This window comes from Nannobrachium achirus (assembly GCF_963921795.1).
Source record: "Nannobrachium achirus genome assembly, chromosome: 3".
In the NCBI taxonomy this organism is placed as follows: domain Eukaryota; kingdom Metazoa; phylum Chordata; class Actinopteri; order Myctophiformes; family Myctophidae; genus Nannobrachium; species Nannobrachium achirus.
In genome coordinates, this window is record NC_137812.1 from 70851605 (window position 1) to 70871122 (window position 19518).

The 19518-nt window shown below is 40.1% G+C and overlaps 3 protein-coding genes across 3 annotated transcripts in view; 1 reads left to right on the forward strand and 2 right to left on the reverse strand.

Moving 5' to 3' along the window:
- The window catches only part of trim2a (tripartite motif containing 2a), a 100362-nt gene that overhangs the window by 27173 nt on the left and 53671 nt on the right, over positions 1-19518 (forward strand).
- Positions 1173-4115, reverse strand: LOC308281946 (zinc finger protein RFP-like). Its single transcript, XM_080722286.1, has 2 exons — positions 4080-4115; positions 1173-2911 (listed from the first exon to the last, which is right to left on the reverse strand). Exon 2 carries the CDS (start codon positions 2900-2902, stop codon positions 1283-1285), a length of 1620 nt encoding a protein of 539 aa, XP_080578412.1. The 5' UTR covers positions 2903-2911; positions 4080-4115; the 3' UTR covers positions 1173-1282.
- LOC308281559 (uncharacterized protein) lies at positions 7378-14993 on the reverse strand (the record flags this gene model as incomplete). The annotated part of the gene is made up of 2 exons (XM_080721790.1): positions 7378-9029; positions 13355-14993. The coding sequence occupies 2 exons, from the start codon at positions 14991-14993 to the stop codon at positions 7378-7380; spliced, it is 3291 nt and encodes a 1096-aa protein (XP_080577916.1).

Sequence of the window (19518 nt, forward strand, 5' to 3'; positions counted from 1 at the left end):
CTATGGTCTCAAGCAGAAGGTCAGTGTCCTCCTGGTGGAGGTCAACTATGGTCTCAAGCAGAAGGTCAGTGTCCTCCTGGTGGAGGTCAACTATGGTCTCAAGCAGAAGGTCAGTGTCCTCCTGGTGGAGGTCAACTATGGTCTCAAGCAGAAGGTCAGTGTCCTCCTGGTGGAGGTCAACTATGGTCTCAAGCAGAAGGTCAGTGTCCTCCTGGTGGAGGTCAACTATGGTCTCAAGCAGAAGGTCAGTGTCCTCCTCATGGAGGTCAACTATGGTCTCAAGCAGAAGGTCAGTGTCCTCCTCATGGAGGTCAACTATGGTCTCAAGCAGAAGGTCAGTGTCCTCCTCATGGACGTCAACTATGGTCTCAAGCAGAAGGTCAGTGTCCTCCTCATGGAGGTCAACTATGGTCTCAAGCAGAAGGTCAGCTTCACATTCCTCCCTTGTTTTCTCCCATTTTAGTCCTTATTCTAATTGACCCTTTATCAAGTCCCATGGTCTGGGCTGGCAGATTGGTTGCCGCTATTTGATTGGCCAAAAGTCCTCTCTCTCTCCTTCCACTGTCTACCACGTGTTTTTCAGTTGTCTAGTATTGGTATTTAATGCATTCAATCAATTATTTAATTCCCACACATTTCTGGTATTTCCGCTTCTGTTACGGTTATCCCAATTCCCTAACCCTACCCTACTGGCTCATCCTACTCACTTATATTGTAGGTTAGTAGCTCTACTCACCTTTTTTGGGTCAGTAAAATCAGAGAGATGTGAGTGATGTAATATTGTAGTTTTCAGACTTTAGAAAACTACACCGTAGTGAGTTGCTACTCACCTAAACTGGAGTATGAATGAAGTGGATATCGTATGTTTCATAATAATAATCAAAATCTACAAAGTAACGAGCAATACATCTATAATGATATGTATGAAGTATTGAAAAGGAACAACAGTTAAATGGCTTGATTTCAAATGACTGTTAAAGCTGTGATGCCACGATACAAAGTTTAACATTATAGTACAGTAGGTCACATGGGTTTTGTTGAAACGGTTTGAAAAGGACGTTTGGTGAGCTTGTAGATCTGCTATTTTCTGTCAAAATACACAATTTACTTGACATCATCAACAATATTAGCTAATTAGATAGCTTGATTTACAGTACCTGGTGTGGGCGTGTCATTCCAACTTTAAAGAAAAATAAACATGTAAATTAGCCCTACCATATTTGTTGTCTTTGTTGAACACTAACATTTTCAAGAAACTTAGGATTTGATTTAATTAGTCTAATCACTGTGACACATTAACAGGAGAGATGATCAGAGGAGCAAAATCATTATCAGATGGACTGCAGAATGGATAGAGTTTCTCAGTGAAGGTGCAGCCAGTATAAGAGTAGAGTTGAACTCTGGCCTCCACATCATAAAAGGAGACCAGACCCTCCTCATAATCCACAAACACTCCCACTTTCTGGACCTTCTGTTCAACAGAGAGGAGGACACGGTCAGCAACAGCCTTGTACTCATTTCCATTCATCAACCTTATAGTCCAGTAACCGTTGTTGTTCCCTCTCCTGTCGATGGACTCTCTGACCACTCCTAAACTCCATTCAGTTTTATCTTTAACCTGAACCTCATAGTAAAACCTTCCTGAGAAGCTTTGTTTTCCTAAGACACAGAGACATTTAGAGAATCTCTCTTTGTTGTTTGGGAGATTCTTCTTAATGCCTCCATCATTTACTTGTTTTCCATCCTCAGACAGGATGAGGTAGGGATGTGCTGTATCAGGGTCCAGAGTTACATCCACTGCATATTGCTGGATCCTCCTCATCTCAGCATCACGCAACTCCTTCTCCATCTCTTGCTTGAGTGTCTCCTCCAGCTGAGCCACAGCTGTCCTCACAGTCTCCCCATATGAAGCCTGAGGGACACTGACCTTTTCCCAGTCCTTGGTGGGTGGAGGGGTGTTGATGGATGGGATGTTCTGGAGGAAGTGGAGGTGGTCCTCAGTGTGTGAGAGCTGCTTCAGCTCAGAGCTTCTCTTCTCTAACTCAGTGATTTCCTGCTGCAGATAATTAATGAAGCATTCATCCTGTTTCTCTGTTATTTTCTGCTTCTCTTCAATCACATCAATGAGCTCAGCCTGGCTTCTCTTAATACAGCTGATCAGAGCAGTGAAGACCTGCACACTGTCTGCTATCTCTCTGTCTGCATCTTTCCTGCTGAGCTGTATGGAGTGTTTGACTTCCTGAATCTTCACTTGTCTCTCTTGGATCATCTGCTGAACTTCAGCCTCTGTCTTTCCCAGCTCAGCCTTCTTTCCTTCATAAGCCTCTTCCAGAGATACAATTTGATGTAACTTGTGGTCTGACTCTGTGCAGAACTGACAAACACACATGTGGTCAGTCTTACAGAACAGCTCCAGAAGTCTGTCATGTTTCTTACACAGAATGTCTTCCAGGTTCTTCACAGGGTTGATTAGTTTGTGTCGTTTTAACCGTGTGACTCTCTTGTGAGGCTCCAGGTGAGTGTCACAGTAGGAGGTCAGACACACCAGGCAGGACTTCACAGCCTTGATCTTGGTCTCAGTGCAGAAGTCACAGGTCACTTCAGTTGGTTCATCTGATTCAGCAGGTTCCTGGTTTGTGTTGGAATTGTTTTCCAGCTGCTTTGTCTTCCTGAACTTCTCAGCCATCTCAGAGAAGACTTTATTAACAGAGAACTTTAGTCTCTTATCAAAGGTTTCGTTGCATAGTGGACACTGACACACATCACTGGTGTCCCAGTAATGTGTGATGCAGGTGTTGCAGTAGTTGTGTCCACATGGAGTGCTGATTGGATCAGTGAACACATCCAGACAGATGGAACACAGGAACTGATCTTCAGAATGGAGACTGCTGGCACACGCCATTTCTATACACTGAAAATAAACATGGGAAAAGAAAAGAAAATCTTGAATGCTATACTACTGACAGCTTAATAGTCTGATCTGGATCATCATATTAGAATAGAGCTAGTCTGGTAGGATTCACCTCAAAACATGGGCAGCAGTGTTGTTGTTTGGTTTCTACTTTATGAATGTTTAAAGGTTTGCACACAGGGCTCTACATCCTGTATTGTCCCAGCTCAGATTCTGAGCCTGGGACAACTTCCTGGCCAGGAATATCATAGTTTTTGCCTCAGATTAGAATAGAGCTAAATAATGTTGGCACATATTGTGTTTCTCTACCTGTGGGTCGGGACCCTCAGGGGGGTCTCCAAATGATTTTGGGGGTCCCCATATGATTTTCTTAATAATGTAACATTGTTTTCTTACTGAACAGTAAACAAACCAACATACAGTACAAGAGTACAAGCATATTTCTAAAGTAACAATTTAAGGACTTTCAAGACCTTTTAATTCCTAAAAAAAAACATATTAGGCTACCGCTTTATTCATGCAAGTGTGATTCGTGTGGCAGCAGCCACAATGTGTATATTTATATTGGCATTCCCAGATATGGGCTTAATATTGATTACATCAGGGATCTCCATATATGGGCATAAAAGGGTCACAACAGGTCAGCTATAGACATTGAGGCATTAAGCTGCCTTGGTCATTGATCACTGACTGACTCACTGACGTACAGACAGGATCTGCCGGTTTCATAGCAAACTTTCTCCCTACGGTCGCAACAAAACAAATGGTCAAACATTGGCTAAATGATTACCTAAAGAGGCAAACATTTGAATAGCTGATCTACAAGCTCACAATGCAAGGCATTGTGAGCTTGTAGATCAGCTTATTTCACAATACTGATCGGAGGAACTGAGTCAAACAGATCGTAAAGCCTCAACTCCTACAGTACATAATTCCAAGTGCTTGTCAGGGTGGGGGGTTCCCAGTTCAAATATGATGTTTGGTGGGGTCGCGGCCTGAAAAGGCTGAGAACCACTGCTGTTAAGGGAAGCCTGTCGTTTTAACCAAATGAATGATTAGACTACAGGATTTCCTGGAAAACTAAACTTAGGGAAGATTGTGTGGCTAAAGTTTAATAAGCCTTTGTTCTCCGTAAGAGAATAATAAATCCTTATGTCATTGTACTCACTTCAGCAAAAATCCTGTTGAATCCTGTTGAAGTCGTTTTTTTAGTAGAGCGTTTGTATGTGCCTGTGTGTGTTCTGTGCACTGCCACCAAACACTGTAACTTCAGACTTTAGATTGCGTCACTGACTGAGAGGCTGCTCTGTTGTTACTGTTAACCCTTCACAACCTCCTCTCTTCTCTGAACTTCATTGTTTCCCTGTTATGGTTTAGTGCAGTTTTAGGTGGGCCATGAAGCTATAGCCTACTGCAAGTGCTGGGCCTCCAAATAACTGACAAAACACTATGATTTCATGATAACATAATGAATATGAAAAATGTTTGTTAAAAACTATTTCATTGGCGTCCGGTGGCCTACTGGTCAGGGCGCATGCCGCATGGGCACTGCCACATAGGCATGGTTGCCGCGGCGTCGCTGGTTCGATTCCCGATCCGGATGACCTTTGCCGCATGTCGCTCCCCATCTCTCTCTCCCCATTTCCTGTCAGTCTACTGTATACTATCAATAAAGGCATAAAAGCCAAAAAAGAAATATATTTCATGGTGTATTTGTTACGTTTGTGACATCCACCTTACGAGGGAGCGTGTCGCTGTTACTACATGTCATCTTTTCGACACCCGACTCTAACCCTCACCCTAACCTTAACCTCCGTGGAGTGAGTTGCTAACCCTCCGGTCGAAATGATGGGCGTTTGCAAAAGCGAGATTTCCCCTCTTACGACAGTCAATCATTCAATGATTTATTGCATCGGTTCTCAAAGTGTGGTCCGAGTACCTCCTGGGGTCCTTGGGGAGGTCCAGGGGGGTCCCCAGCAACATGTTTAGCCACTTTAACTCTTTTTTAATACTTTTGGCTATTCGAAAATAACCGGATCTATAAGCTCACTGTGAGCACTGCTTTTTAGCACATTTCTCACATAAAATACAATACAGTGGTTTAAGTCCAGATTAAACAGCACATGGAGAGTATCTAAGTTGTGTGCTTATTTCCATGTGAAACAGGATAGGGAGGCGGGCGTAACGTTGATAGGAATTTGACTTGAACATTTAAAAGTGGGCGTCATAAAAAACATGGAAAATTACAATAAAGGTTCAAGATTGATTGATGGGTGGATGACATTATTATCATTGGGTGAGATTTAGCCCACATAAGCAGGTGTCATATTTAGTTTGACAGTAATGAAGCATGAGCGGATTTAGATTTCAAAATCCAATCACGTGTTACATCTGTACCTTGAGACTACTTGAGTTCTGGGGACCCCCAGGGGTCCTCGAGGGGGTTCCAGGAGGTCCCCAACCAAATCATATTGTATGAATATGACCATACTGTATGAACATTTTCTGACATCTGTACCTCATATGACAGTACCGTGAGCTACTGACATCAGTCATGTTCGTGGTCATATTTGTCCAGAAAAAAAATTAAAATAAACAAGAAAATATTTGTATTACTTAATTAATATTAATTCATTGATTAATTCATTAACATAAAGCTGCATTATCTAACTTTCCTCTTCAACCACAGATTTGAACCTGGTTTTCTGCCTGTGGTTTAAGCACTGGAATTTAAGATATACTATACGAATATACTATGGTCTCTGTGGAGCTTGTAGATCTGCTACTTTTGATGCCTTTGTGTATCGCTGTGAAAAAATCTATAGTAATAATATATAACATACTCCACCATACAGATTGGACAACATTACATTTTATTCATTTATACAAGTTACTGTACATAGTGCCACTTTACAGTTTTGGATCCATGTATATATATATATATATATATATATATATATATATATATATATATATATATATACATATTAATTGTCCATTTTGTGTGCATAGTCAAAGGTTAGGGTTAGTTGCTGCCAATATGTACATGCACACAATTCTATTTCTACACAATCTTATTCAATGCTTATTTTTACAAATTGGTGACAAAAATGGCAATGTTTAATGTTAGGATTCCCATGTACCGGTATATGAATCTAAGATTTAAGTAATACAAACAACAATTTATAGATGTGTATGTCATAATGTAATGATTACATCTCTTTTAGACATGGAAAGGAAAAGTCTATCCGGTGTGATTGACAGGAGAGATGGTCAGAGGAGTTTTTAGTACCATCATTATTAGGATGAGGATTAAAGAATGAAGAATGGAAGTTGGACTAATAACCTGGAATCCTATGGGGCTGTTAAGTCTGACATCATTTTGTAGGCAGAGGAGAACTTTTGGGGCCAAAAGGCCCCAGCACCCGTGAATCTTTTTACTGTTTTTACTATTTACTAATTTGTCTTCTCTTTGTTGTTGAAAGGAAAGTGGTAGAATTATACTTTAGTCGTTATTTTTGTCTCGGATCTGTTGAAATAGCGAGGGACAGATATTGACAATAAATCTGCTTGGAGGTCAGATGTTTTTAATTTGAAGGGATATTCCACTTTAGAAACAAGAATTGGGTCATTTTTTCTTCTATTCATTCTATTCTATTCTATTCAGGCTTTTGGGAGCACCCTGGACAGTTTTTAAATTGCTTGATTTAGTCACTTTGTGCCGTGTTTCGAGCTTGTGGATCAGCTACTATGCTTTTGTGTTACGAAGTGGAGCATTCATTTATGAAAAAACACAAAAGTTTAAATATGTAGGTTTCTGCCAGACAGCAACACTAGGTTTTCTGGAATACTGTACTTATTCTAAATTACAAAAAATGTATGTGTACATAGCAACTACTACCCCAAAATGGGTTGCCATCTTGAATGGGTTTTTAGTTAAGATTCAAACGTTGGCATCAATTACTTACAGTACCAATTACCAAAGTAAAATCACTAAAATGTGTCATATTTTGTCAAACTTTATTGAAATTTGCAGATCTACAAGCTTCGCCATAGGTTGTCAGCTTGTAGGTCTGCTATCAAACAGTCATAGTATAAAATAAAATAAAGCAGTTATTGTATGTTTCATAATAATAATCTAAATCTACAAAGTAACTTGTAACTAAAGTTTTCAAATAATTGTAATTGAATAAAAGAAATGCCTCTGACTCTGAGATGTAGTGGAGTAGAAATATGAAGTATTGAGAAAAGGAAATACTCAAGTAAAGTCAAAGTACCTCAAAAGCGCACTTGTATAAGTACAGTACTTGAATATTATGTACTTAGTTACTTTCCACCACTGCCAATAGAATAAATCTGTTAGTTAAATGGCTAACGTCAGTTCATGAAAAGTAAACGTGTAAATTATCCCTTCCATGTACACATTTGTTGACTTGTTGAAAATATATATTTTAATTTAAATTAGTCTAATCAGTGTGATTGACAGCAGAGATGATCAGAGGAGCAGAGTTACCATCATCATTAGGATAAGGACTGAAGAATGGATAGATTTTCTCAGTGAAGGTGCAGCCAGTGAAAGAGTAGAGATGAACTCTGGCCTCCACATCATAAAAGGAGACCAGACCCTCCTCATAATCCACAAACACTCCCACTTTCTGGACCTTCTCTCTTACAGGGAGGAAGACAGAACGTTCATCAAGAGCCTCATACTCATTTCCATTGCTCAACACTAGAGTCCAGTAACCATCGTCAGGGTTCAGTGTGCTCTCCCCTTTCCTGTCGATGGACTCTCTAGCCACTCCTAAAGACCAGTCAGTCTTATCTTTAACCTGAACCTCATAGTAAAACCTTCCTGAGGAGAGGCTTTGTTTTCCTAAGACATTGGCATATCGAGAGAATCTCTTTCTGTCATCTGGGAAATTCTTATTTACATCTCCACAACTCACTTGTTTTCCATCCTCAGACAGGATGAGGTAGATATTTGCTGTATCAGGGTCCAGAGTTACATCCACTGCATATTGCTGGATCTTCCTCAGCTCAACATCACGCAGCAACTTCTCCATTTCTTGACTGAGTGTCTTCTCCAGCTGAGCCACAGCTGTCCTCACAGTCCCCACATATGAAGACTGATGGACATTGATGTTTGCCCAGTCCTTGGTGGGTGGAGGGGTGTTGATGAATGGGATGTTCTGGAGGAGGTGGAGGTGGTCTTCAGTGTGTGAGAGCTGCTTCAGCTCAGAGCTTCTCTTCTCTAACTCAGTGATTTCCTGTTGCAGATCTTTAATGAAACCTTCAGCCTGTTTCTCTGTTGTTTTCTGCTTCTCTTCAATCACCTCAATGACCTCAGCCTGGCTTCTCTCAATACAGCTGATCAGAGCAGTGAAGACCTGCACACTGTCTGCTATCTCTCTGTCTGCATCTTTCTTGCTGAGCTGTACTGAGTGTTTGACCTCCTGAATCTTCACTTGTCTCACCTGGATCATCTGCTGAACTCCATTCTCTGTCTTCCCCAGCTCAGCCTTCTTCCCTTCATAAGCCTCTTCCAGAGATACAATTTGGTGTAACTTGTGGTCTGACTCGGTGCAGAACTGACAAACACACATGTTGTCAGTCTTGCAGAACAGCTCCAGAGGTCTGTCATGTTTCTTACACAGAATGTCCTCCAGGTTCTTCACAGGGTCGATTAGTTTGTGTTGTTTTAACCGTGTGACTCTGTGATGAGGCTCCAGGTGAGTGTCACAGTAGGAGGTCAGACACACCAGGCAGGACTTCACAGCCTTGATCTTGGTCTCCGTACAGAAGTCACAGGTCACTTCATTTGGTTCATCTGATTCAGCAGGATCCTGGTTTGTGTTGGAATTGTCTTTCAGCTGCTTTGACTTCCTGAATTGATCAGCCATCTCAGAGAAGACTTTATTAACAGAGAACTTTGGTCTCTTATGGAAGGTTTCGTTGCATAGTGGACACTGACACACATCACTACTATCCCAGTAATGTGTGATGCAGGTGTTGCAGTAGTTGTGTCCACATGAAATGGTGATTGGATCAGTGAACACATCCAGACAGATGGAACACAGGAACTGCTCTTCAGACAGGAGAATGCTGGCAGAAGCCATTTCTATTCACTGAACATAAACATGGAAAGAAATGTACAGTAATTATTGAATGCTAGTACTGACAGCGTAATAATCAATGTGATCTTATCATCATATTAGAGATCAATAATGTTGGCACATACTATACTGTATGGCAGTGTTTCTCAACCTGTGTGACCAAATATTACCTAAGAAAGAGGCAAACATTTGAATAGGTGATCTACAAGCCACAATGCGAGAAAATGTGAGCTTGTAGTTATTTTTTCACAATACTGATCTACTGATCTGAGGAACTGAGTCAAACAGATCGTAAAGCCTTAACTCCTACATACAGTTCCAAGTGCTTGTCAGGTTGGGGGGTTCCAGTTCAAATATGATGTTTGGTGGGGTCGTGGTTTGAAAAGGTTGAGAACCACTGCTGTAAGGGAAGCCTATTGTTTTAACCAGCTCAATGATTAGACTACAGGATTTCCTGGAAAACGAAACTCAAGGGAAGATCGTGTCTGGATACAGTTTAATAAGCCTTTGTTCTCCGCAACAGAATAATAAATCCATATCTCATTGTACTCACCTGTCTTTACGTTCTCAATATTTCAACAAAAATCCTGTTGGAATGAAGTTCTTTCTTTAGTAGAGAGCGTGTCTGTGTGTGTGCGCTGACATGAAACTCCATGAACTCTCACTGTACTGTAGATTGCGTCACTGACTGAGAGGCTGCTCTGTTGTTACTGTTAACCCTTTACAACCCCCTCTTTTCTCTTTTCTTCATCTGTTCCTCCCTCTGTTATGGTTTAGTGTTGTCACTCCCAACCTGTGGTCTGGGGCCCTCTGGTGGGTATAGCCTATTGCAAGTGGCCCCTAAATAATTGACAAAACACTACAATTTCATGATAACGAAACAAATAATGAATATGAAAACTAGGGGTGCAACGGTTCACAAAATTCACGTTTCAAGTTCGATATTTTGGTGACACGGTTCGATACTTTTTCGATACAAAAAATAAACAGAAATGTTCTTGATTTATAAATGTATTTTTATAACTACGTATTTTTTGTTTTTAACTTTGAACAATACGGTACCCAACCTATAGGATAGTGGTTCTCTAAGTGGTAGTGGTTCTCTAGGGGTCCCTGAGAGGGTTCCAGGGGAATATGGATGTGGAGTGGTATTGTATTATTGTATTGTATTGTTCGGTACAGGATCATTCGGTTTGTTACTTCTAGATTCGGTTCAGTTTTCGATATTCGGTTCGATATGTTACCCACCTAATGAAAACCGTTTGTTGAAAACTATTTCATGGCATATTTGTTACGCATGTCACGTTTGTGACGTCCACCGTACGACAATCAATCATTCAATGATTTATTGCAGTGGTTCTCAAAGTGTGGTCCGGGTACCTCCAGGGGTCCTTGGGGAGGGTGCCAGGGGGTCCCCAGCAACATGTTTAACCACTTTTTATCCTTGTTTTATACTTTTGGCTATTCAAAAATAACCGATCTATAAGCTCACTGTGAGCACTGCTTTATAGCACATTTCTCACATAAAATACAATACAGTGGTTGAAGTCCAGATTAAACAGCACATGGAGAGTTGCGTGCTTATTTCCATGTGAAACAGGATAGGGAGGTGGGGCGTAACGTTGATAGGAATTTGATTTGAACATTTAAAAGTGGGCGTCATAAAAAAACATGGAAAATTACAATATAGGTTGAAGATTGATTGATGGGTGGATGGCATTATTATCATTGGGTGAGATCTAGCCCACATAAGCACATGTCATATTTAGTTTGACAGTAATGAAACATGAGTGGATTTAGATTTAAAAATCCAATCACGTGTCACATCGTTACCTTGAGACTACTTGAGTATAATACTGTATATGACGTGAGTTCTGGGGACCCCCAGGGGTCCTCGAGGGGGTTCCAGGAGGTCCCCAACCAAATCATACTGTATGAATATGACCATACTGTATGAACATTTTCTGACATCTGTACCTCATATGACAGTTAAGAGCAGTGATGGCTGAGTGGTTAGTGTCCATACTTAGGACTCCGGAGACCCCAGAGGTCGCAGGTACGATTCCCCGCTCCAGCTATCACTGCTTCCCCTCTCGCGCTCCTTTTGGGCTGCACTGGGTTCAGCTGGGTTAAGCTGAAAAAAAGCAGCTGGGTTGGGCTGCGATATCTGAATTTCCCTCGCGGGAGGAGTAGGTAACTATCTATCATATCTTTATCATTGTCATATCTATCAGTACCGTGAGCTACTGACATCAGTCATGTTCGTGGTCATATTTGTCCAGAAAGAAAAAAAAATAAGAACAAGAAAATATTTGTATTACTTAATTAATAGTAATTCATTCATTAATTCATTAACATAAAGCTGCATTATGTAACTTTCCTCTTCAACCACAGATTTGAACCCGGTTTCCTGCCTGTGGTTTAAGCACTGGAATTTAAGATATACTATAAGAGCTCTATACTATGGTCTCTGTGGAGCTTGAGGATCTGCTACTTTTGATGCCTTTGTGTATCGCTGTGAAAAAATGTATAGTAATAATATATAACATACTCCACCATACAGATTGGACAACGTTACATTTTATTCATTTATACAAATTACTGTACATAGTGCCACTTTACAGTTTTGGATCCATCATCCATATATATATATATATATATATTAATTGTCCATTTTGTTTGAATAGTCAAAGGTTAGGGTTAGTTGCTGCTAATATATACAAGCACACAATTCTATTTTCATACAATGTTCTTCAATGCTTATTTTTACAAATTGGTGACAAAAATGGCAATGTTTAATGTTAGGATACCCATGTATATGAATCTAAGATTTAAGTAATACAAACAACAATTTATAGATGTGTATGTCATAATGTTATGATTACATCTCTTTTAGACATGGAAAGTAAAAGTCTATCCGGTGTGATTGACAAGAGAGATAGTCAGAGGAGTTTTTAGTACCATCATTATTAGGACGAGGATTAAAGAATGAAGAATGGAAGTTGGACTAATAACCTGGAATCCTATAGACTCAGCTGGAAGAAATACTCAGATGTTTTTAATAGGGATGCCCAGATCGGGATCGGGAGATCGGGATCGGGAGATCAGGGCCGATTTCAAAAGATCGGAATCGGGAGAAAAAGATCGGGAAACACCTTGTCTTTATATATTTAAAAGATATATAAGCTGATGAGCTTTATTTTTAATTTGTTTTGAAACAATGTTGCACTAAGTGAAAAAAGAAGCTTGGATAGAATGGATACTGTTATTTAAATAAAAAAATAAAGAAACTTAAAGGACAACATAAAAGCATTTTTCTTTTCTTTTTCCTTAGTGCATTTCCGAAAGATCGGTTCGGGAAGGATCGGGATTGAATCGGGAGCAAAAATATTTGATCGGCACCGGGATCGGGAGCAAAAAAACGTGATCGGGGCATCCCTAGTTTTTAATTTGAAGGGATATTTCACTTTAAAAACAAGAATTGGGTAATTTTATCATCAATTCATTCTATTCTATTCAGGCTTTTGGGAGCACCCTGGACAGTTTTTAAATTGCTTGATTTAGTCACTTTGTGCCGTGTTTCGAGCTTGTGGATCAGCTACTATGCTTTTGTGTTACGAAGTGGAGCATTCATTTATGAAAAAACACAAAAGTTTAAAGGTTTCTGCCCGACAGCAACACTAAGTTTTCTGGAATACTGTACTTATTAAATTACAAAAAATGTATGTTACTATTTAATGTATAGCAACTACTACCCCAAAATGGGTTGCCATCTTGAATGGGATTTTAGTTAACATTCAAACGTTGGCATCAATTACTTACAGTACCAATTACTAAAGTAAAATCACTAAAATGTGTAATATTTTGTCAAACTTGATTGAATTTTGCAGATCTACAAGCTTTGCCATAGGTTGTCAGCTTGTAGATCTGCTATCAAACAGTCATAGTAAGCAGTTATTGTATGTTTCGTAATAATAATCGAAATCTACAAAGTAACTTGTAACTAAAGTTTTCAAATAATTGTAATTGAGTAAAAGAAATGCCTCTGACTCTGAGATGTAGTGAAGTAGAAATGTGAAGTATTGAGAAAAGGAAGTACTCAAGTAAAGTCAAAGTACCTCAAAATCACACTTGTATAAGTACAGTACTTGAATATATGTACTTAGTTACTTTCCATCACTGCCAATAGAATACATCTGTTAGTTAAATGGCTAACGTCAGTTCATGAAAAGTAAACATGTAAATTATCCCTTCCATATACACATTTGTTGACTTGTTGAAATGTTATATTTTAATTTAAAAATGAGGATTAAATTAGTCTAATCAGTGTGATTGACAGGAAAGATGATCAGAGGAGCAGAGTTACCATCATCATTAGGATAAGGACTGAAGTATGGATAGAGTTTCTCAGTGAAGGTGCAGCCAGTGAAGGAGTAGAGATGAACTCTGGCCTCCACATCATAAAAGGAGACCAGACCCTCCTCATAATCCACAAACACTCCTACTTTCTGGACCTCCTCTCTTACAGGGAGGGGGACAGGAGGGTCAGCAGCAGCCTGGTACTCATTTCCATTCCTCAAATGTAAAGTCAGGTAACCATCGTCAGGGCTCAGTGTGCTCTCCCCTTTCCTGTCGATGGACTCTCTAGCCACTCCTAAAGACCAGTCAGTCTTATCTTTAACCTGAACCTCATAGTAAAACCTCCCTGAGGAGAAGCTTTGTTTTCCTAAGACAGAGGCATATCGAGAGAATCTCTTTCTGTCATCTAGGAAATTCTTATATACATCTCCACAACTCACTTGTTTTCCATCCTCAGACAGGATGAGCCAGGGATTTGCTGTATCAGGGTCCAGAGTTACATCCACTGCATGTTGCTGGATCCTCCTCAGCTCAACATCAAACAGCTTCTTCTTTATCTCTTGACTGAGGGTCTTCTCCAGCTGAGCCACAGCTGTCCTCACAGTCTCCCCATATGAAGCCTGAGGGACACTGACCTTTGTCCAGTCCTTGGTGGGTGGAGGGGTGTTGATGGATGGGATGTTCTGGAGAAGGTGGAGGTGGTCTTCAGTGTGTGAGAGCTGCTTCAGCTCAGAGCTTCTCTTCTCCAACTCAGTGATTTCCTGCTGCAGATCTTTAATGAAGCCTTCAGCCTGTTTCTCTGTTGTTTTCTGCTTCTCTTCAATCACCTCAATGACCTCAGCCTGGCTTCTCTCAATACAGCTGATCAGAGCAGTGAAGACCTGCACACTGTCTGCTATCTCTCTGTCTGCATATTTCTTGCTGAGCTGTACTGAGTGTTTGACCTCCTGAATCTTCACTTGTCTCTCCTGGATCATCTGCTGAACTCCATTCTCTGTCTTTCCCAGCTCAGCCTTCTTCCCTTCATATGCCTCTTCCAGAGATACAATTTGATGTAATCTGTGGTCTGACTCGGTGCAGAACTGACAAACACACATGTTGTCAGTCTTGCAGAACAGCTCCAGAGGTCTGTCATGTTTCTTACACAGAATGTCTTCCAGGTTCTTCACTGGGTCGATTAGTTTGTGTCGTTTTAGCCGTGAGACTCTGTGATGAGGCTCCAGGTGAGTGTCACAGTAGGAGGTCAGACACACCAGGCAGGACTTCACAGCCTTGATCTTGGTCTCAGTACAGAAGTCACAGGTCACTTCATTTGGTTCATCTGATTCAGCAGGTTCCTGGTTTGCGGTGGAATTGTTTTCCAGCTGCTTTGACTTCCTGAACTGATCAGCCATCTCCGAGAGGACTTTATTAACAGAGAATTCTGGTCTCTTCTCATAGGGTTTGTTGCATAGTGGACACTGACACACATCACTGGTGTCCCAGTAATGTGTGATGCAGGTGTTGCAGTAGTTGTGTCCACATGTGGTGGTGATTGGATCAGTGAACACATCCAGACAGATGGAACACAGGAACTGATCTTCAGACAGGAGACTGCTGGCAGAAGCCATTTCTATACACAATATAAACATGGAAAGAAATGTACAGTAATTATTGAATGCTAGTACTGACAGCTTAATATACGGTTAGTTATCAATGTGATCTTGATCATCATATTAGAGCTCAATAATGTTGACATATACTGTACTGTATGGCAGTGTTTCTCAACCTGTGGGTTGGGACCCCCAGGGGGTTCTCCAAATGATTTAGGGGGTCCCTAGATAATTAGCTCAAAGTGCAACATTGTTTTCTCACTCAACAGTAAACAAACCAAGATATAGTACAGATACAGTACAAGTGTGTACAGGGTATCTGCCCATTTCTAAATTAACAATTTAAGGACTTTTAAACCTTTAAGACCCTCTAATACCTAAAAAACATAATTAGGCTACTGCATGAAAAGTAATCTACAAACTATAGTATAAAAAACAAATGGTCAAACATTGGCTATAAATGTTCAAATATTACCTAAGAAAGAGGTAAACATTTAAATAGCTGATCTACAAGCTCACAATGCGAGGAATTGTGAGCTTGTTGATCAGTGGTTAGGGAGCCTGCCAGGGGAGCCAGCGCTCCTGGTTGTCGCAGTTACGATTTCCGGTCAGGCAGCTATGTGTCTATGTGTCCCTGAGCAAGACTCTGAACCCCTAATAGCTCCCCGAGAGCCACATATGGCTGCTCACTGCTCCTAGTTGTTATAGGATGGGTTGACGTATGTGCAAATGTACTGTGACAAACAACTCCCCAATGCGTGGGGCCTATATATATAAAAAAACGTTTCACTATACTGACCTGAGGAACTGAGTCAAACATTGTAAAGCCTCAACTCCTACAGTACATAGAGTTCCAAGTGCTTGTCAGGGTGGGGGGTTAAAGTTCAAATATGATGTTTGGTGGGGAAGCCTGTCGTTTAGCCAACTGAATCATTAGCCTACTGTATTTCCTGGAAAACGAAACTTAGGGAAGATCGTGTCTGGATACAGTTTAATAAGCCTTTGTTCTCTGTTACAGAATAATGAATCCTTATCTCATTGTACTCACCTGTCTTTACGTTCTCAATATTTCAGCACAAATCCTGTTGAACTGACGTTTTTCTTCTTCTTTCTTTTCTCTTTTTGTGTAGAGAGCGTGTCTGTGTGTGTCAGTGTGTGTGTGCGCTGCCACCAAACTACATGAACACTCTAACTTTCACTTTACTGTAGATTGCGTCACTGACTGAGAGGCTGCTCTGTTGTTGCTGTTAACCCTTTACAACCTCCTCTCTTCTCTGTTCTTCATCTGTTTCTCCCTGTTATGGTTTAGTGCAGTTTTAGGTGGGCATGACTGCAAGTGCTGGGCCTCCAAATAATTGACAAAACACTATGATTTCATGATAACATAATGAATATGAAAAATGTTTGTTAAAAACTATTTCATGGTGTACCTGTATTTGTTACGCATGTCACGTTTGTGACGTCCACCGTACAACAGTCAATCATTCAATGATTTATTGCAGTGGTTCTCAAAGTGTGGTCCGGGTACCTCCAGGGGTCCTTGGGGAGGGTGCCAGGGGGTCCCCAGCAACATGTTTAACCACTTTAACCTTGTTTTATACTTTTGGCTATTCGAAAATAACCGATCTATAAACTCACTGTGAGCACTGCTTTATAGCACATTTCTCACATAAAATACAATACAGTGGTTGAAGTCCAGATTAAACAGCACACAGAGAATAAGTTTCGTGCTTATTTCCATGTGAAACAGGATAGGGAGGCGGGGCATAACGTTGATAGGAATTTGATTTGAACATAAAAGTGGGCGTCATAAAAAAACATGGAAAATTACAATAAAGGTTGAAGATTGATTGATGGGTGGATGACATTATTATCATTGGGTGAGATCTAGCCCACATAAGCAGGTGTCATATTTAGTTTGACAGTAATGAAACATGAGTGGATTTAGATTTAAAAATCCAATCACGTGTCACATCTGTACCTTGAGGCTACTTGAGTATAATACTGTATATGACCGTGATGCACAACCTGAGTTCTGGGGACCCCCAGTGGTCCTTGAGGGCGTTCGAGGGGGTCCCCAACCAAATCAGTTAATATAGCAAAACAATATTTTAACCACTTCAACTCCTATAGACGTCAGTTACTTGAAAATAGCAGATCTACAAGCTCACAACACGTCATATTGCAATGCATTTTGAGCTTGTAGATCTGCTATGCTATACAGTATACACACAAAAACGAACAAAGAAAACACGCTATTTAAAAAAATACATTGAAACATGCACGCATATGTTGTATAATGGGGGTCCCAGGCACAACATCTTTTCAGATGGGGTCCGTGACCAAATAGGTATTAATTTGGGGGTCCTCAACATGAAAATGTCTGAAACAGCTGGAATATACTGTCAGTACTGTGTGAGTCTGTCTGTTTAGCAGCCATTATATACAGTTGAAGGTGTCTGCATGTGTGCCTGTGTGTTTCTGGACAAATATGACCATACTGTATGAACATGTCTGACATCGCTTAATAAGACGTCAGGCATGTTCATGGTCATATTTGTCAGAAAAAATACAAGAATAACAACAAAATATTACTAAAGTTAATTCATTAATTAAGTTAAAGCTGCATTATGTAACTCTCCTCTTCTACCACGGATTTGAACCTGGCTTCCTGCCTGTGGTTTAAGCACTGGAATTTAAGATGTACTATAAGAATACTATACTATCTCTGTGGAGCTTGTAGATCTGCTACTTTTGATGTGTTTGTGTGTCGCTGTGGTACGATCAAGTAGGGTGTTTATTTGTGAAAAATCAAACCTCCGTTCGAAGTGGAGCGGTGAATTTGAGCAGCTGTACCCTATGTGAGTGAGTGAGTGAGTGAGTGTAAACTGTGCCTGTGAGTGAGTGGTGAGTGTGCCTGGCCTGCACAAAACAGCGCCCCTCCTTTAACTAGTGTTTTGTGTGTGGCCACTCAAGGTATTGCCAGACTACGGACACGGCCAGCCAGCCACCCAGAGACATACCCACAGACATACCTGTTCATTGGGAGCGCTTTCACCGCTCCAAAAATGTATAATAACAATTAAAATGTACCTTCTTATTCCCAAATGAGACACACTAATCAATCACAAAGAAATAAGACAGGAGAGTGAATCAGAGTGTAAATGGAATGTTTACTATGGAGAGAGAGTAATCAAGACAGGTACAACAGAAATAATGGTTTGTGCTCTCTCTGACAAATGATGTTTTGACATGAGTATATGTATGGTCACTTGGTCAGTCCATTGATGACGTTTAAACAGTTCATAGGTTTCCAAAAATGTCAAGACAAAGAGTTCATTGTAATCCATGGTCGGGGGGAAAAGATGTCCTTCTGGTGTCGGTAAAACCCCAGCGAAGCCTTATAAACCAAAACAATTCTCATTGTTTAGGTACAGGCAGACAGTTGATAAGGCCTCGTTTCTACCAGGCAGACAGTGACCTGGCCTTGTGGGCACGGTGCAACAAATTCCACAGAGCAAAGGTTGTAATCTGGTCAGGGTCACCCAGTCACAAGCTGGACCTTGGTGTCAGATGGTCAGTTAGTCATATAAAAAGATGATATAAACCATAACAAAATATCCTATTATATTCCACCATACAGCTGGACAAAATTACATTTTATTCATTTATACAAGTTACATAATAGTGCCACTTTAAAGTTTTGGATTCATATTAATTGTCCATTATGTATGAATAGTTAAAGGTTAGGGTAGTTGCTGCTAATATATACATGCATAAAATATCATTTTATTCAATGCTTATTTTTACAAATTGGAGACAAAAATGACAATATTTAATGTTAGGATTCGCATGTACAGTATATGAAACTAAGATTTAAGAAATATAAACAACAACAACAACAACAATGTAATTAATTACATCTCCTTTAGACATGGAAAGGAAAAGTCTAACTGATGTGGTTGACAGGAGAGATTGTCAGAGGGGCAGAGTTTTTAGTACCGTGCTTATTAGGACGAGGATTAAAGATTTAAGAATGAATGAGTTTCTCAGTGAATCAATGTCATTTGGACTAATATCATGGAACCCAATAGACTGTGCTGGAATTTAACGTATTAATTGGGTAATTTTATTGTCTACTCAGGCTTTTTTCTGGAATACTTCAAATATTTATAAAAAAAAAAGAAAGGAAAAAAAAAAGTAACAACAACTACCCAAAAGGGGTTCCTGTCTTGAAAGGTAAAAAAGCCCAAAGGGGTTCCTGTCCTGAATGGGTTTTGAGTAAAAGTTCAAACATTGCATCACTTACTTACAGTACCAATTACTACAGTAAAATCACTAAAATGTGTCACATTTTGTCAAACTTGATTAATATTATTAATTAGCCGAACTACAAGCTTCACCACAAGCTGTCAACTTGTAGATCTGCTAAAGTATAAAACAGAGCTTGGTTATTTGATGTTTCGTAATAATAATCTAAATCTACAAAGTAACTTGTAACTAAAGTTTTCAATTGTAATTCAGTAAAAGAATTGCCTCTGAC